Raw genomic sequence first — 18,129 nt, forward strand, 5'->3', positions numbered from 1 at the left:
TGAATTAAGTATCGTTATCTGTGGTGACGGAGCATGGGACCCCAAACCTTGTGATAATATTTCTGTATAGAAATTTTCGACTTCTTTGGGCTGTGGAATTAGCTAATAGCTCTGCTTCAATCCACTTTGTGAAGTAGTCTATACCTACAATGAGAAACTTGACTTGTCCGGACCCCTGGGGGAAGGGTCCAAGGAGGTCGAGCCCCCACTTCGCGAATGGCCAGGGTGAAGTAACGCAGATGAGCTCCTCAGGTGGAGCTATGTGGAAGTTGGCATGCTTCTGGCAAGGTGGGCATGTCTTGACGAACTCTATTGCTTCCCCTTTGCAAGGTCAGCCAGTAGAAACCAGCTCGGAGAACCTTTTTGGCAAGGGCTCGTGCCCCAAGGTGATTGCCGCACATGCTACTGTAGACTTCTTCGAGAACTTCCCTTGTAGCGGAGGTCGGGACGCATTTTAGGAGAGGTGTAGAGATTCCTCTCTTATATAGGACGTCTTGTATTATGGTGTAGTATTGTGCTTCTCGTACTAGCCTTTTTGCCTCCCTTTTGTCTGTGGGAAGTATTTTTGACTTGAGATAGTTGATTATGGGAGTCATCCATCCTTGATTCTGTCCTGATATGGCTAGGATATTTTCTGCCTCCAGGGTTGATGGATTTTGGAATGTTTCTTGGATGAGACTTCTATTGTTGCCCCCTGGTTTGGTGCTGGCTAGTTTTGAGAGTGCATCAGCTCGGGCATTCTGCTCTTGGGGAATGTGTCGGACCTCATATCACTTGAATTGTCCAAGCTGTTCTTTGGTTTTGTCAAGATATTTTTTCATAGTGGGATCCTTAGCTTGATAGCTCCCCTCTATTTGCGAAGTGACTACTTGGAAGTCACTAAAGATGGTAAGCCTTTGAGCTCCCACTTTCCTAGCCAGCTTCAAACCAGCCAGTAGTGCTTCATATTCAGCTTGATTATTTGAGGTAGGAAACTCGAACTTTAAGGAGAGCTTGATTTGGGTTCCCTGATCGCTTTCTAAAATGACGCCTGCGCCACTCCTGGCTTTGTTTGAGGAGCCACCTACATAAAGGCTCCACTTTGTGGGGGTGCCCGGGGTGTCAGTATACTCTGCGATGAAGTCGGCCAGGTACTGGGATTTGATAGTTGTCCGAGCTTCATACTTGATATCGAATTCGGATAACTCGACAGCCCATTGTAGGATTCTTCCTGCTAAGTCTGTTTTCTGCAAGACCCCCTTTATGGGTTGATTGGTCCGTACTCTGATGGTGTAAGCTTAAAAGTATGGTCGGAGTCATCGGGAAGTGAGTATGAGGACGTAGGCAAATTTTTCTATCTTTTGATAGTTTAATTCAGCCCCTTGTAAAGCCATACTGATGAAGTAGATAGGTTGTTGCCCACTTTCGTCTTCTTTGACTAGTGCTGATGCTATTGCCCGACTTCCTACAGCGATGTATAGTATGAGCTCTTCACCTTCCCGAGGTCGAGTAAGGACAAGTGGTTGCCCTAGAAATTTTTTGAAATCTTGGAAGGCTTGTTCGCATTCTGGGGTCTACTCGAACCTCTTTCCCTTCCTTAATGTTGCGTAGAAGGGGAGAGATCTTAAGGCTGATCCAGCTAGGAACCTAGACAAAGCTGCTAGTCTTCCATTGAGCTACTGGACTTCTTTGACACATGTCGGACTTTTCATGTGAAGTATGGCCTGACACTTATCTGGGTTTGCTTCGATTCCTCTTTGGGTGAGCATGAAGCCTAGGAGTTTGCCAGTCTCTATCGCAAAGGTGCACTTTGCGGGGTTAAGTCGCATACCATGCTTTCTTATGGTGTCGAACACTTTGGTGAGATCGGCTATCAACGATTCCTCCCTTTGTGTTTTTACCAGCATGTCGTCCACGTACACCTCCAATAGCTTTCTGATGTGGTCGGCGAAGACTTTGTTCATCAGTCTTTGATAGGTGGCCCCCTGTGTTCTTGAGTCTGAAGGGCATAACTATATAGCAATAGTTTGCCTTTAGGGTTAGGAACGATGTCTTCTCTTGGTCGGGTTGATACATTGGGATTCGGTTGTATCTTGAGTAAGCATCCATAAAGGAGAGGTATTGATAGCCTGACGAAGCGTCGACTAGTGTGTCGATGTTTGGGAGTGGGTAGAGATCTTTTGGGCAGGCTTTGTTGATGTCGGTGTAATCGGTGCACATCCACCACTTCCCGTTTGACTTTTTGACCAACACCACATTGGCTAACCATAGTGGGTATTTTACCTCCTTTATGAACTCTGCTTCCAGCAAAGCCTGTACCTGTTCCTCTACAGCTTGCGATCTTTCTGGGCTGAGCTTCCTACGTTTTTGTTGTATTGGCCGAGACCCTGGATATACGGCTAACTTGTGGCACATTAGTCCGGGATCAATACCAGGCATGTCGGCGGCCTTCCATGCGAAGAGGTTGGAATTATCTCTTAGGAGATTTATTAGCAATTTATTTAAGTCTTCTCTCAGATTTGCTCCTATATTTGTTGTTTTGTTTGAATTGTCTCCAATTTGAACTTCTTGAGTTTCAACTTCTGGCTGAGGGTGGAGTTTTTCGCAAGCTCGAATTCCCCCGAGTTCTATAGTGTTGGCTTCTTTTCCTCTGGGGTCTCCTTTAAGGTTTAGACTTTCATTGTAACAACATCGCGCGAGTTTTTGGTCTCCTTTTATGGTAGCGATCCTCTCTGGAGTGGGGAACTTCATGCATAGGTGTGGAGTGGAGACCGCAGCGGCGAGATGGTTTAACGTTGTCCGACCTATTAACGTGTTGTAGGCCGAGCTCACGTCGACTACAATATAGTCTATGCTCAACGTCCTGGACCGATTTTCTTTTCCAAAGGTTGTATACAAGGAGATGTATCCTAGTGGTTGAATCGGGGTGTCTCCAAGTCCGAACAAGCTATTCGGATACGCTTTGAGCTCTTTTTCTTGTAGGCCGAGCTTGTCGAAGGCGGATTTGAACAAGATGTCCGTGGAACTTCCCTGGTTGATTAGTGTTCTATGGAGGTTGGCATTGGCAAGTATTATGGTAATGACTATGGGGTCATCATGCCCTGGGATGATACCCGCAGCGTCTTCTTTTGCGTGACGACTTAGAGATCCCTCCTCCTGCAAATCCTCCATTGATCATGTGGACATGCCTTTCAGGGGTGCGATTGGGACGTTTAGCTCGTCCGATCTCTTCATCCCTTCTTCTTTTCCTTGGCTCGTCTGCTTTATTAGCTAGGAACCGATCTAGTCGCCCTTCTCGCGCCAGTTTTTCAATGACATTCTTTAGATCAAAGCAGTCGTTGGTAGAATGTCCATAGATTCGGTGATATTCGCAATACTCTGTCCGATTTCTTCCTCCTCTTTTATGTTTAATCAGACGAGGGGCGGGATCTTTTCAGTGTTGCATATCTCTCTGTATACATCCACAAAGGACACTCTGAGCGGACTGTAGCTATGGTACTTTCGAGGCTTCTCAGCAGGTTGATCCTCCTTTTTCCTAGACTCTTTATCCTTATCTCGAGGCAGGTAGGAGAATCCGGATTTTGAGGTTTCTCCTAATCGAGAATTCTCCTCCATGTTGATATACTTTTCTGCTCGTTCTTGTATCTCGTTCAGATATGTTGGATTTTTTTGGATATTGAGTGACTAAAAGGTCCCTCTCTCAGGCCGTTGATGAGTCCCATGATGGCTGCTTCTGTTGGGAGACTTTGTATGTCTAGACATGCTTTGTTGAACCTTTCCATGTAGCTGCAAAGGTTTTCTCGATCTCCTTGTTTAACTCCCAGTAAGCTTAGAGCGTGTCTGGTCTTGTCCTTTTGGATGGAGAACCTGGCGAGGAACTTTTTGGCTAGGTCGTCAAAACTTGCGATTGATCCTAGAGGCAAACTGTCGAACCACTTTATTGCTATTTTTGTTAGGGTAGTCAGGAAAGCTTTGCATCGAATTGCATCTAAGGTGTCTGTGAGATACATCCTGCTTCTGAAATTGCTGAGATGATGGCTTGGATCAGAGGTACCATCATATGGGGTCATGTCAGGAGCTTTGAAGTCATTTGGGACTTTAGTTTTCATGATCTCTTTAGTGAATGGATCTTGATCCTTGCGGGAGTTATCTTCATGGTTGGAATGAGCAGTTTTGGTTTTGAGATCGGCCTCGAACTTTGCGAGTTTGTCCTCTAGCTCTCGGCGACGTCTCGCTTCTCTTCGGAGGTCTCTCTTGGCCTCGCACTGATGTTTGGCCTCTTGTTCCAGCTGTTGGAGGCGATTCTGCTGTTCACGGAGGGCATCTAAGATTTCGGTGTTTGGAGATTACTTGTCCCCCTTGGTTTGAGGAACATCCTTTGATGCGGCATCCGTATTTTTAAGCAGAGTTCTTTCATCCAAACCGGAGTTGTGATCATTGTCAAGGTTGTCCGCCATGATGAGGGGATGACTTCCAGGTTCCCTGGCAACGGCGCCAATGTTTCGAGGGTTACCTGAAACTGAAGGTTGATCTCGGATGAGATCTGTTATTGTGGCCAGAGCTGTCGTATCCAACTTGTTTGGATATGGTGGTGCTGCTGATCCTTGATCACCAAAGGGGGTGGTACCTGCAAGAGACTCCGATGCTTAAGTTAGCATGTGCTTTAGGCAAGTTTTTTGTGTAGAATCAGAGTATGAGTTATACCTGGGTGCTCCAGTGTATTTATAGTAGTGTGGGGTGTCCGATAAGATAAGTTAGTTATCTTATCTTATCTTTTAGGGGAACCGCCTTATCTTTCTAGGCTTTGCTGCCTTTAGAATGGGCTACGTTCCTTCATTTGGGCCTGCTTGGGCCTCTATGGTGATTTGGCCAAACTCTTTAAGGAGAGATCAGAGGCGACCCAACCTGAAGAGGTCGGTCGCTCTTGTCTTCAATCAGCCCGGGTCGCATAGCTCAACCCAGGGTATGAACAAGTAGTATGCTAAAAAAGGCAGCATCAGTGATTAACAACCATAAAGCATGAGTGTATTAAGATAAATGTCATGGTTCAACTTAAAAGAGTCTGTCACACAAAAAAGAGAATTCAACTAACCTAAGTGTGCTAAATATAGTTGTCATAAAAAAAAGAGATTCACATCAAAACATAAAGGACTACACATCCTTGTCTAGTCATTGCTTAGTGAAAAGTTTTAAACCAAAATAGAAAGTCATATACACATTAAGTTAAAGTCTTCAATTCTTTTTTCTTGGAGTCTTAAATCTTGGAGTTGGGAGAAACTTCATGAAATTGACAAGTCTTGTTGTTGTTCCCGAACTAGCACCCTGCATGGAATTCACTGGGTCAAAAGTTGCTTGTGGAGAGAATCTTCTTCTTGGTGGTAACTTTGAAGGCCTTTTCATTCTAGAATCCTAGATGAATAAAAAAGTTATTAGACATGAATGAGCATTCACCTGAATAAAAAAAAGTCTAATCATGTAAATATTGTAAATATTTAGATCTCTGTTGAGAATCTTCTGACTCGAAGACAGTTGGCTGAGATAAATCTATTTCCACATATTATGCAGGTTTAATTACTCTACTAGTCCCTATAGTTTCGCAAAATTTTCAATTAGGTCCCTATACTTTTTTTTTTCTTTCAATTGAGTCCTTGCACCAAAATTTTTTTTAATTGGGTCCCTACACTTTTTTTTTCTTTTATTTAGGTCCCTGTACCAATTCTTTTTTTTTTAGTTGGGTCCCAATAAAATTAAGCCAATTACTACTAAGAGGGACTTAATTGAAAAAAAATTTGGTGCAGGGACCCAATTAAAAAAAAGTATAGGGACCTAATTGAAAATTTCACGAAATTATAGGGACCAACAGAGTAATTAAACCTATTATGCACTAGAAGTGGTTAGTGCATCTACAGTAGGCTGCACAATAGGATTATTGTCTCCATCACTTTGGTTACCATCATCTTGAGGCTACTCAACTGGTTGCTCATATGCAAGAGCACCTCCTTCACTTTTCTTCTTTTTAGCAGCAGTAGTAATAACATCAGCAACTCTCTTCTTCTTGCAACTTCTCCTTGTGTGTTCCTTTTGATTATAGAAGCTACAAGTAAATGTTTCCAACTATCTCTTTAGATAAATATTATCTCCATTGTTACTCTAAAGTTTGGGATCAACTTTACGCTTTATAGATCCTCTTCCACCCTTCTCAAATGTATCCATCTCTCTTTTCATCTTGAGCTTCCTTGGTTTCTTCTTTATTTTTGGTGTATGTGGTCTGTTGTATTCCTCTGCTTGCTTCCATAATGGTTGCCCAAGAATCAGATTAATGTGATGATTATATGTTTTTCTATATGTCTCTATTTTTAGTCATATGTGACAAAAATCTTCTGGTGGCTTGTTAACCCAAAAATATATAGCACATACATGCACACAAAGAATATCTGTACATGAATAACAATCACATGAACTATGAATCTTAATCATATACTATCACTGAATTATTTGGGATATAATTACAAAAATAAAGTAAATGACATGTAATCATTTAAAATTGGTAAGTACACAATTTTTTTCTTAAGTCCACCACATGGTTAGTTGGGTATCCATGCACTTCAAACTTTTCAATTTCATTATCTCCTGTCCAAATAGGCTTTCAATCCTTAGATTCTTTTCTTACTTTTTTTTTCAATATACTCTTTATAATTGATTGGAGCACCCCTGTGTGATTGTTTAGTTTTACCTTATTCTTGATTAATTATGGTCTGCAAAATAAATATTCAAACCTCCTTTAGCAATGTTATTATGGGCTTTGCTATTGCTTCTTTAATCTTTGCATTGAACACCTCATATGCATTGTTACATATGTATTGTTATGCTTTGAAAAATTCAAGTTTGAGTTAGAAGTAATGTCATCAAAACGTAATTTCTACACTTAATTTCATAAATTAAGTGATAATTTAATTGATATAACATCTTAATTATTTCTCAAATTATATATTGTATAAATATAGTTAATCTTTTTTATATTGTATAACTATTTGTTATATTCAAGTTTTAACCCCTATGACATTTTGTAGGGTTATATTTTATAATAATTTTTTAATATCAAAAGTTTCGATAATGATTTTTTAGATGTTAACGAGTCAAATAATAATTTTTAATAAATTTTTAGAAATTATTTATTATTTTGTTTTAAATTCATAAATTTATAAAATGTAGATTTTTTTAAATTTAAACTAAAATACGAAAATTAAATTTTTTTATTTAAATTGATTTTTTTATATTTTATTTGAATCTAATGAAATGTTTTTTTATTAATATTTATATTTTAAAATTAATAAAAAATAAATAATCTATATAAAATAATAAATTGAATTAGGTATCAAAATTGAAAATCGGATTGGACCGACCAGTTCAACCAATCTAACCGTGAACAGACAACAATTATGGTCCGATTTGTATTTTAAAACGGTTTCTCTAAAAACTGGAGGAGAACCGTCGAACCGGCCGGTTTCCAGCCGGTTGAACCGGACAGAGAATCGACCGGTTTAAAAGAAACGGCGTCGTTTTTGCCAAATTTGCTTACTTTCACTCTTGGTTCTAAAGCTCCTTCGTTTCTTTCTCCCTTTCTCCCTCCGTTTCTTTCATTCACAGAAACTCAGCCAAAAAACCCTAGCACTGTAAGCCTACACCACCGCCGCCGCAAGGAGTGGCATACTGCCGCCGTCCGTCCGTCTATCTAGCTTCCCTCCTGCTCCAAGTCTTCAACTCCCGTTCGCTGTCACCGATCGCAGCTGCTTCCTCGAGCTCGGCGTCCGTCGTCTTTGTCTGCTCAGCGGCGCTTCCGCCGCCGTTGGTTGCCGTTAACGTTCGCGTCTTCATTTAGCCGTCGTCTTCGTTCGCGTTCTTCGCCGTTCAAGTTTGCTCGGCGTTCACCGCTTCGCGTTCACTCGCCGTTCACCGTTCGGGTTCGCGTTCGTCTGGAAGCCACGTTGCCCTGCTTCAAACTCTGCGACCAACCCGTGCGCTCCACCTAGCCGTCGAACTGCTCTCTTTTGTCGCCGCCGTGAGTTCCCTAAACCCACCACCAGACAATACACTCACACAACACCAATACTCTGCTTGAAAGTCTGCAACTTCTTATTTCTATTACAATAAGTAACTATTTGATTTGGCAGTGGTTTGGATTTTTTTCATAGACTGAATTAAAGTATACAATAGTTATGTTCTCTTCTCTATCACATTGATACTAAGCTTTGAATTCTCTTATTTCGTTTCAAGTTTACCGCACTCAACATGTTTGATGAAATGCTTTAACCATATTTTGGGTTGGTTTTATCATTTCTAGCTTTTAGAAACTTAGTAAGTTGATTGCATGTGAAATTAGAATAATTGGATCTTAGTAATTAGGAAATTTTTAGCTGCACAAATAGCATCTTTGTAGAAAACATATTAGCATGATGATTCCACTTGCATTAGTGTTCTTCTGGTAAATTTTAATTGTTAGTGTGAACTTGTTAATTTGCTAATTGTTCTTGTGTTGTTGTTTTGTTGTTCTATTGTTCTTCTGTTATTTTTATTTTTATTTTTTTTTGTTGTGATTTTCTGTTCTTGAACCTGTTAAGTTGATAATTTGCTAAATTATTGGGCGGCTGTTGTTTTAATTTGCTAAATTGTTAGGTTTCTGTGATTTAATTTGTTGGATTTTCTATTTAGGTCTTGTTCTTGTTTATTTGCTAAATTGTTGTTGTGTATTTATTGTTGTCTTTGAGATTCTTGCTGGATATTGGTGATCATTGATTTATTATATGCTTCATGTTTTCATTGTTTTCTTCTTCTGAAGGAAAAAAAATTCTGTTTTCATTGTTTTGTTGATTGTTTGTTTTGTTTCAGAAATTATTTTTTTGTGATCAATGCTCAAACTCTAAATGCTGTTCTGTTGGTTTTGCAGTGTTTGTTTTGTTTCAGAAATCAATTTTTTGTTATCAATGCTCAAACTCTGAATGTTGTTCTTCTGTTTTTGTTTTGTTTCATAAATCAATATTTTGTGATCAATGCTCAAACTCTGAATGTTGTTCTGCTGTTTTTGTTGTTTCAGAAATCAATTTTTTGTGATTAATGCTCATACTCTGAATGTTGTTCTGTTTTGTTTTAAGGCTGAGTTTAGAAGAGGTGATTGATTTTTGAGTGTTGTTTTGTTTTTGTTTTAAAGCTGTGTGTTGTGTTCAATTTTCATTTTGTAGGAAATTCTTTGAGGTATATAAGAATTAAGAAGGAAGACTATTTTAACGGTATTATTCTGTTGATTCTGGTATGCTACAAGCTTGAACATAGAATTGAAGAGAGAAACCTTTTATTATTTTATCATTGGCCTATTTTTGGCATTGCATATCATTGTAGTTTGTTTATTCATAGAACTAGTTGTTTATGATCCCCTTTTGAAGTAAAAAAATGCAGTAGAAGAGTGTTTAGAACCAGTTGCTTTATTCATTGAATTTTTATAGAATCAGGTGTTTATTATAAAACAGTTTTTCCGGTTGAACCACGATTGAACCGGTTGAACCAATGAATTAGTGAACCAATAACTAGAGTGGTTCAATGACCGGTCCGGTTTTCTGAACCTTGGATTTGATACTGTCTCTGTATCACTAGTAAATATAACGTAAATCGAGTTAGATTTGTACAGAGTCTTTGTATTCTTGATGCTTTCTTGTGACGTACTATTTGTGATGTTTGGTCTGATAAAAGGATTTATCATTTATCCAGTTTTGTGCTTAATCGGGATATGATTTCCTTGGAACCAAACATAGTCTCTGGTGAATTATCCCGCGCTTATTCGAAGACAGGAACTACCACAACCCCCCGGTGGTGGCACAACCACAGCACAGCACCGCACCAGCACACACATCATGGAACCCATCATCCTTTCTGACGAAGATGACCCTTCAACGCCGTTTCCGGTCCAATCCAAGAAACGCCGAACTGAACCGGCACCTAACCAGACCATTTTCCTCGTCGATGACGACCCGACCCCACAGAAACCCCGGCTGCAACACGGTGCACATTCTTCGTCTACACCTTCGTTCGTCGCTGAGACTCCGATGTCCCTGCAATTCGATTCTGAAGTGGCGATCGTGAAATGCATTCCAACGTCTCATTCCGATCCTAATGTTAGGGTTTCCACTTGCCTGCCCAATAACCTCTCCGGTTAGTTTTGCATCTATTTCTGAAACCCTAGAGTTACTCATTCTTCGTTAATCAGTATTCTGAAGGTGCTGGAAGTCGTGTAACGCTTATTTACTTGCTGCATTTTATTGTTACATTGGAATTTTACACTTCTGATTTATGTGCTGTTTTGATCCACTACTGCTTGTTTCAAATATGAAGGATCTTATTAACAAAATTAGGCTTGTATACTGTGGGGGTAATTGTTGTTCTTTCATCGTTTAAAGTTTTGGTTTCAATGAGAACATTTAGTTGAACAGTGTCTTCATTGTCTGATTGTTATTCAGGAATTAGTCAAATGATATGTTTGGAATCAGATAACGAGTCGGAAAATTCTGCTCTGCGCGATTGTGACGAGAATGAAACAAGGGGCCCCGCATTGGATCTTCCTGGTTCAGGAGGTTCAAGATGGACTTCAAATTTGATTGGATCTGGAAGTTCTCCTGGTACATGCTTGTTGAAAATTTGCTTGTTTTTTCATGACCTGAAATGCTGTGTTTATTTGCTAATGTTATTTGATAACTCCAGAGAGACATTCATTGGAAACTATGGAGATGCACATATCAAGTGGAAATGATACTCAAACTGAAAACTCTTGGGACAATCCTTCAAATCCAACATCTTCTCAATTGGTTGGCTGGCTGTTAATTTCATGAACAATTTAAATTAGTTTCTTCCTATCTTATTTGCTTTTAAATGAAAATGGGACTTATTGCATTTAGCTGCATGCATTTGAGATTATTTCTTGTGATTATGAGTTGTATGAGCTCATGTAATGACCAGGAGGAGAATGTCCAAAAGAAGAAAAGATCCAATATTTCTGCAAAGAACACTGGCAAAGCAACAGGAAGAACAAAGATGACAAAAGAGGAAAGAAGTCGCTTGATGGAGGAAAAGAAACTACAAAAGGAAGTATGTGTTATGGAGCTCTGATTTATATTTTATGTCATTCATGGTTCAATTTATAATGCATGAAAATCCTCTGTACAGCAAGAGAAGTTAAGAAAAGCAGCACTTAAAGCTGAAGCTGCAGAACTTAAAAAAATGGAGAAAGAAAAGCAGAAGTGGGAAAAAGGGAAGTTTGCCACAAATTCCATTGTAGCAGAAATTGACACGATGGTAGTTGAATCAGGATCAATTGGAGGTACATTGACGATACCAGAATGCTTAACTTCATGATAAACTTCTTTCATATTATTTAATTATGTTTGTTTGGTCACAAACTCTACTCCTCTTGCTTATCCGAATCCATAATTACATGATAAGTTTTGATACAATTTCTCAATTATGGATGTTTTGTCATAAAACTTCTATTCTCTTGCTTCAGGACATCTGCTTACTAGATTTTCTGAAAAAGGGCTTAAATACCAGATTACATCAAATCCCATCAAAGGGTCAATTTTATGGCATATGGAAGTTCCAGAACAACTTTCACAGGTAAGAAATTCCTTTATTTCATCTGCAAGGACTAAACAAATTAAGCATTTCTCTTAAAGTAATCTGTATCATTTGTTTTCTATCTTGTTTTTTTGGTGTATCCCGTTTTTTGTTAGGTGTTTTCTGCTTACAATGTTTATTTTATTATAATTTCTGAAAGAAAAATTTTTTGCTCTATTTTTGTAGTTTATGACCCTCAGGTTTGTTAAAGTTATCCCCCTCCCCCCCCCCCCTTCCCCCTTTTTCTCTTATGCTGGACAGATATGAATATGAATTTTATATATTATTTGCAGCATTCAACTAAAAGAATTGAGATTTCATATGTGTTACTGGTTTATGAAGCTGACAAATTTTGTAACCTCATCACAAATGATTCTCTTTGGGGTCATCTCTCTAGCATTCAAAGTCATTATCCATCCTATACAGTTTGTTATCTCACCAATAGATTGATGGCTTACATTAATAAAAGGTGAGTTATATATTGTATTTTCCTTTGTTCATCAATTCAGGTAGCAATTGGTTGCATTTATAGTTTTGTGCATAGCATTTTGTTTGTAAATTTTGTAATGTGTGCACATGCAGATGTGGTGTAGAAATGCTGTTCTAAATCTACTTCATTTGTTCATAATCTAGACTTCGTAATTTTACTGTTTAGAATATGATTTGTATGTAAGGGAATTCATGTTTCCTTTTTTTTTTTATCGAATATGATGGTTTGACATGTAAGTGGAGTTGGTTGTATATTATAAAGGAAAATCAGTTAGTTTAAGATTGCTTCCCCTTGCTTTCATTCTGATTCTTGACCTGCTTATTGATGAACTATAATTTCCTTTTCTCGACAATATTTCTTTGTTGTAACATTTGTGAAGAACAGAATTATTTTAATAAAAAATGGAAAGATTATTCTAAGCATAATAATTATATGATGACAAGGAAGTGTTAAGTTGTCATCAAATTAAAGAGTTGGCAGTGGATATTTTAAGAAATCAATTAAAAATAAATAATGATGCATGCATGCATGGTTTAGATATTTAGAAAGTAGTGGTTGTAATAAAAATATATGTATGATATTTGTAATCATCACTGCCTTACTCTTCATATATATGTGTTATGGGTAGTGCTCAGAGTGTGTGCACAATTAAGAATAAAAGAGTGTGAGTGAGCAACAAGTATAAAGGAGAGTGAGTATGTGTCTAATAACGAGGTGTGTGTATTTGTCAGAGAGTGAGAGAGTGTAACTAAAGTGAGTTAGTGAATGTAATACATTTTTAGTGAGTGCATGTGTTATTTTATACACGGATAAAAGAGTGTTATAATTTTCTTCTTGTAATTGAGAATTTGTAATTTTTCACATAGTCATAATATTCTCAAAATTGTTTAAAGATAAATTATTGTGATCAGTTCCATCCCGTTTCTCATCTTCAAATTTTAGTTGCGTTATTCTGTTAGTTCCGTTACTCTGGTACCCAACAACATTGATTTGCATGATCTTTTAGGGAACAGGAAAAGTACAAGAATCCTGATAAATATAGCAGTTGGAGGCGTCCGCCTGTTGAGGAGGTTGAGGAACTGACCTTTTACCAGAAATAAAGTCTTATTTTGAATCTTCACCTCTGATCCTTGTTTGAACATCTACTTTGTGTTAAATTGCCTTGTAGGTGCTTGCAAAATTAGCAACTCATTTCACCAAAGTTCATTCCAGGCAGTGTGTGGATGAGGCTGAACTGGCTGAACATGTTGCTGGTTTGACAACCAGCCTGGCATCTTGTCAATTTAGGTACTTTACCAGTTTACCCCATTGTTTTTTAGAAATACAGTTAATCCCCTCCCCTCCCCGCTCCCCCCCCTTCCCCCTTCTTTTTCCATCCCACACACCAAAAGAAAAAGAGGAGTTAAAATGCCGGTTATTTGTTGATTTTAACTGCAGAAAGAAGTTAACTCGATTATCTGTGAGTGCAAATGGAGCCCTTGTTCCAAAGGACAGTGTTGATCGTAATTTAATAAAGAAATCGTTGTGGTGAGTGATTTTTACATCTTTTTATTATATAAGGAAATGCTAAGAACCTCTTATTAGTAAGTACATGCTAGTCATTCAGTTATATTATCATGTTCCTCACTTTGGCTTCTATGAATAGGTTAAAAGCTTTGGTTGCTATCCCCAAGGTTCAGCCTCGATTTGCTATTGCTATTTGGAAGAAATACCCAACCATGAAGTCCTTGTTAAGCGTTTATATGGATCCAAGCAAATCGGTATGTTTTGTTTATTGTCCTTTTTTTTTTATACGTGTTTCAGTATGAAAATGCGAGACTTGTATTGTGACAGGAGCATGAGAAGGAATTTTTACTTAAAGACCTGACAGTAGAAAATCTGGTTGGCGGCGAGAGAAGATTAGGTGAGGTTTGTTCAAAGAGAGTGTATAGAATTCTAATGGCGCAAAGCGGAAGCATTCGAACCGACGACATTGAGGATGGTGCTGATTTCTTTGCGCGTCAATCATAAAACGCAATAGAGCTTTCTAATCTTTTTGGGTCGGAATATGTAATCCCTATTTAAGAAAGGGTATCAACATGGAAATGCTTTCTGTCATTTTTAAATGAATTGTGTCAAGTGTACATAATAGGACTTGGTTTGGACTCAATTTAAACTAGCATTTTAATTTTGCAGTTGTTAGAGCAAGCTAAGGTTTGTACAGAACGTTAAGAACGTATATAACAAACCATAAAGCCTAAAAGCCACATACTCAATAAGTAGTAGTTACGTTGAAACCTTATTGACGCCTATTATTCTGCTGTAGAAACTTAGAAGATGGGCCATGGCCATGAAGGTCAGGATGAGGGTGGCGCGCTTGCATGTTTGTTGCATCATTATTGCTGGAATAGACGTTGCCAAGTCATTGCACTTGATGGTGCTTCTACTTGTTGATGAGAACCATAACTTTGATGAGGTTGATACTGCTGACTACGCTGAACTGATGAGGGCCCTGCAGAATTATCATAATAGATACAAAGAGGCCTCGGAAAAGATGATTGTCCCTGCCAACTAGGCTCCCCAAGCATGTTAGCATTCTGCTGCTCAGTAATGTTTTGGACGCTCGAAATCTTCGGCGGGGTTAGAGGCTGATAATGAGGTGCATCACCACGGTTTTGAACAACACGATAATAATAATAATAAGCAGCGGCAGCAGGTCCTTTTCTCGTGACAGGCACAACTTGATTTGATGGCATTGGCATATTGTGGAATTCATTCTCTCTGGCCAGTAACATTTGCCGTCGATAACAATCCTTCTTGTCTTCCTTCATAATCATATCCACATTTGAATTATCAGAAAGCTTCATACGTGTATATTTGATTCCAAGGACAATGCAACATAACAAATTCAATAGTAAAACTATCAAATGAAATATAGGTAGGTATGTAGGTAAAGATACAAACAAGCACTAGCTAGACGGTTTATGATTCTTAAAAGCCTCACAGCAACATATCTTTTTCATTTTTTCTCCCCTAAGCATGACCAACCTGAGTTAAGCCATTGTCGTCAACAACTGGATGATGAGATTCAGGAGATGATCCATTAACTGTTGTTCCCTCGTTGTTGCTGCCATTATTATCATTATTATTAGCACGTTCTTGCTCCTTTGCGACAGAAGAGGAGTCTTTGGTTCCATGTGGATTTCTGCAATTAGCACATCGACACTGAAGAGAGCAACCAACTTTATATCTGAAGCAACCACAATTATTTCCCATGCACTTAATCTTTTCGCAGTCGCAACCTTTGCTGCGTCTTTTTACTTTATCAACAACAGTAATCTTGGGTTCAAACGCCCGTGGATTACGCAACTCTATTTTCTTCTTCGCCTCATTCACAGAGTCCTTATTCTCTGGTCTATTCAAGCAATTTTCGCAAGAACAAGAATCTTTGCAATATTTTCCAGCTTTGAAGCATTCACAGTAGAGCTGCAAGCATTTAGTCTTTTTGCATTTGCATCCCCTATTGCCATCATTATTATCACGTTCTTGATCATTAGCATGTTCTTGTTCCTTTGCGACCGAAGAGGATTCTTTGATTCCGTACGTATTCTTGCAACTCGTACATCCACACCGAAGAGAGCAACCAACTCCAAACCTGTAGCAAAGACAACGCTTATCCTTGCACTCTGACTTGCTGCATTTGCAATCTATTCTTTGTCTTTCTACAACAATATTGCCATCATCGATCGACGATGATCGCTTCTTTTCATTGTTTTTGCTACCACTATGATTAGTATCCGAAGCTAGGTTCATGTTTTTACCGGTGTTACTACTCTCAGAAGAGGCCATGATGATGAGCTAAAAAGAAGTGAGTGAGAGCTTCTATCTATCAAACTCAAATGCACGGTAGCAATATGTAACTAGTATTTCAATCATTGGCTAAAGGTAAAGATTGGGTTCTCACTTGTTAAGCCACTTCCCAAGCTAATCATAATGATCTTTTAACTTCCGTTTTTTCTTCTTTTGGTAGAAAATAAGCATATTATTGTTGTGATAAGGATGAAAGATAAGGTGGATGACCATCATTAATACAAGTGTTTGATTTTAATGTTGAATGGCTCAACTCCTCATGGCAAATATAAATTAATGAAGTTGAAATTATAAGCTTCACATGCTTATAAATAGTGAAGTAATTTGAAGAACTATACACAATTAATAAAATCTTCTCTCTCCCTTATACGGACACACTTTTCTCTCTCTTTATATTTCTTTATTTTATATTTGTTACCTCTTCCTTATTTATTTATTTAGTTATTTTATAACACGTTATCAGCACGATGCTCTAACGAAATTTTAGGAAGACTCTAGGTAACAAATTTTCATTATAACGAAGCTCTTTCATCTTGAATTTAATGCTTTTAATATATCTAGAAATAATTATTTATCATGGATACTAGATGTTAAAATCCATCTTAATTTAATGGATCTTGAAGATACCATTAAGGTTGAAAATAATACATCCCAGAAGGATAAAACCAAAGTATTGATTTTCCTTCGTCATCATGATCTTGAAGTATGATTGAAAAATGAATATCCCACATTAAAAGATCCTGCAGATCTGTGGAAAGACCTTGAAAAAAAAAAGAATAATCATGAAAAGACGGTGATACTTCCTCATGCCCGATATGTTAGAGAAAATTTTCTCGACCTTCCATGCCTCGAATATGCTCCTGCAGCAGCAGTATCGAGAAAAAGAATTTAAAAATATTCTGAGTTAATTTCTTGCTTTCTTGTTGCTGAATGCAACAATGAGTTACTCTTAAAGAATCATGAAGCGCGCCCAGTTGGCGCCGCCCCATTTCCTGAAGTAAATGCGGCAAATCATTACCCCAGAAGAGGTAAATGACAAGGTTTTAGTAGCAAGAAAAATTATGGAAGGAAAATGAATTATGTTCACAAAGGATCTCACCAGAAGTGGGATAAAGAAAGAAACAATGGGCAAAGTAAATCAATTGAGGATAAATGCTTCCGTTGTGGTGGAAAGGGCCATTGGTCACGTACCTGTCGTACCCCAAGGCACCTAGTTGATCTTTATCAAACATCCTTGAAAAAGGATGACAAAGGAAAGGAAACAAATTTTGTTTCAAATTATGAAAATTCCACCACTCATTATGATGTATCTAATTTCTTCGAGGATCCTGAAGGAAGTATTGGCTATTTGATCAATGATGGAATAGTTTGATATATGTATGTGTTTGTTAAGTATTTATGTGAATAATTTTACTGTGCATGTACTTCTACTCATTTTATTATTATTATCATTTGTTTTTGAAGAAAAATGGTAAGGACATATTCTGAAGATATTTGCCTTGCGGATAGTGCAAGTTCACACACTATTCTTAAAAGTAATATATATTTTACCCATCTTGTGCCAAAAGATGAATATGTTAATACTATTATTGGCTCGGACAATGTGATAGAAGGCTCCAGAAGAGCTATAATTTTGTTTCCTGGAGGAACAAAATTTATAATAAATAATGCACTGTTATCTACCAAGTCCCTGAGAAACTTGTTGAGTTTCAAAGATATTCGCCGAAATGGATATCATGTTGAGACAATGAATGAAGAAAATCATGAGTATTTATATATCACAACTCATGATTCAAATAAGAAAGTTATATTAGAAAAATTACCCTCACTTTCATCCGGATTGTATTATACCAAGATTAGTGCAATTGAATCACATGCCATTGTAAACCAGAAGTTTACTAGCCCAAATGAATTCATAACTTGGCATGATAGATTGGGTCATCCGGAAACAACCATGATGAGGAGAATTATTGAAAACTCTCATGGACATTCACTAAAGAACCAGAAGATTCTTAAATCTAGTGAATTTTGTTGTGCTGCATGTTCTCAAGGGAAGTTAATTTTAAGGTCATCACCAGTAAAGATTGGATTTGAGTCCCCTGAATTCCTAGAAAGAATTCAAGGTGATATATGTGGACCTATTCATCCACCATGTG

General features: G+C 38.0%; 1 protein-coding gene across 2 annotated transcripts; it reads left to right on the forward strand.

Annotated features, from left to right (window-relative positions):
• Window positions 1–7,552: 7,552 nt before the first annotated feature.
• On the forward strand, window positions 7,553–14,366 carry LOC112733185 (crossover junction endonuclease EME1B). 2 transcript variants are annotated; one of them, XM_025782056.3, is made up of 14 exons: window positions 7,553–8,038; window positions 9,216–9,263; window positions 9,739–10,179; window positions 10,485–10,643; window positions 10,726–10,829; window positions 10,981–11,109; window positions 11,188–11,341; window positions 11,525–11,634; window positions 11,928–12,103; window positions 13,131–13,194; window positions 13,293–13,411; window positions 13,562–13,651; window positions 13,770–13,884; window positions 13,958–14,366. In XM_025782056.3, the coding sequence occupies exons 3-14, from the start codon at window positions 9,882–9,884 to the stop codon at window positions 14,132–14,134; spliced, it is 1,695 nt and encodes a 564-aa protein (XP_025637841.1). In that variant the 5' UTR covers window positions 7,553–8,038; window positions 9,216–9,263; window positions 9,739–9,881; the 3' UTR covers window positions 14,135–14,366. The 2 variants fall into 2 exon arrangements, with proteins under 2 accessions (XP_025637841.1, XP_025637840.1); XM_025782055.3 differs by lacking the exon at window positions 9,216–9,263.
• The last annotated feature ends 3,763 nt before the right edge of the window (window positions 14,367–18,129 follow it).

This window comes from Arachis hypogaea, chromosome 13 (genome assembly GCF_003086295.3).
Source record: "Arachis hypogaea cultivar Tifrunner chromosome 13, arahy.Tifrunner.gnm2.J5K5, whole genome shotgun sequence".
In the NCBI taxonomy this organism is placed as follows: Eukaryota; Viridiplantae; Streptophyta; class Magnoliopsida; order Fabales; family Fabaceae; genus Arachis; species Arachis hypogaea.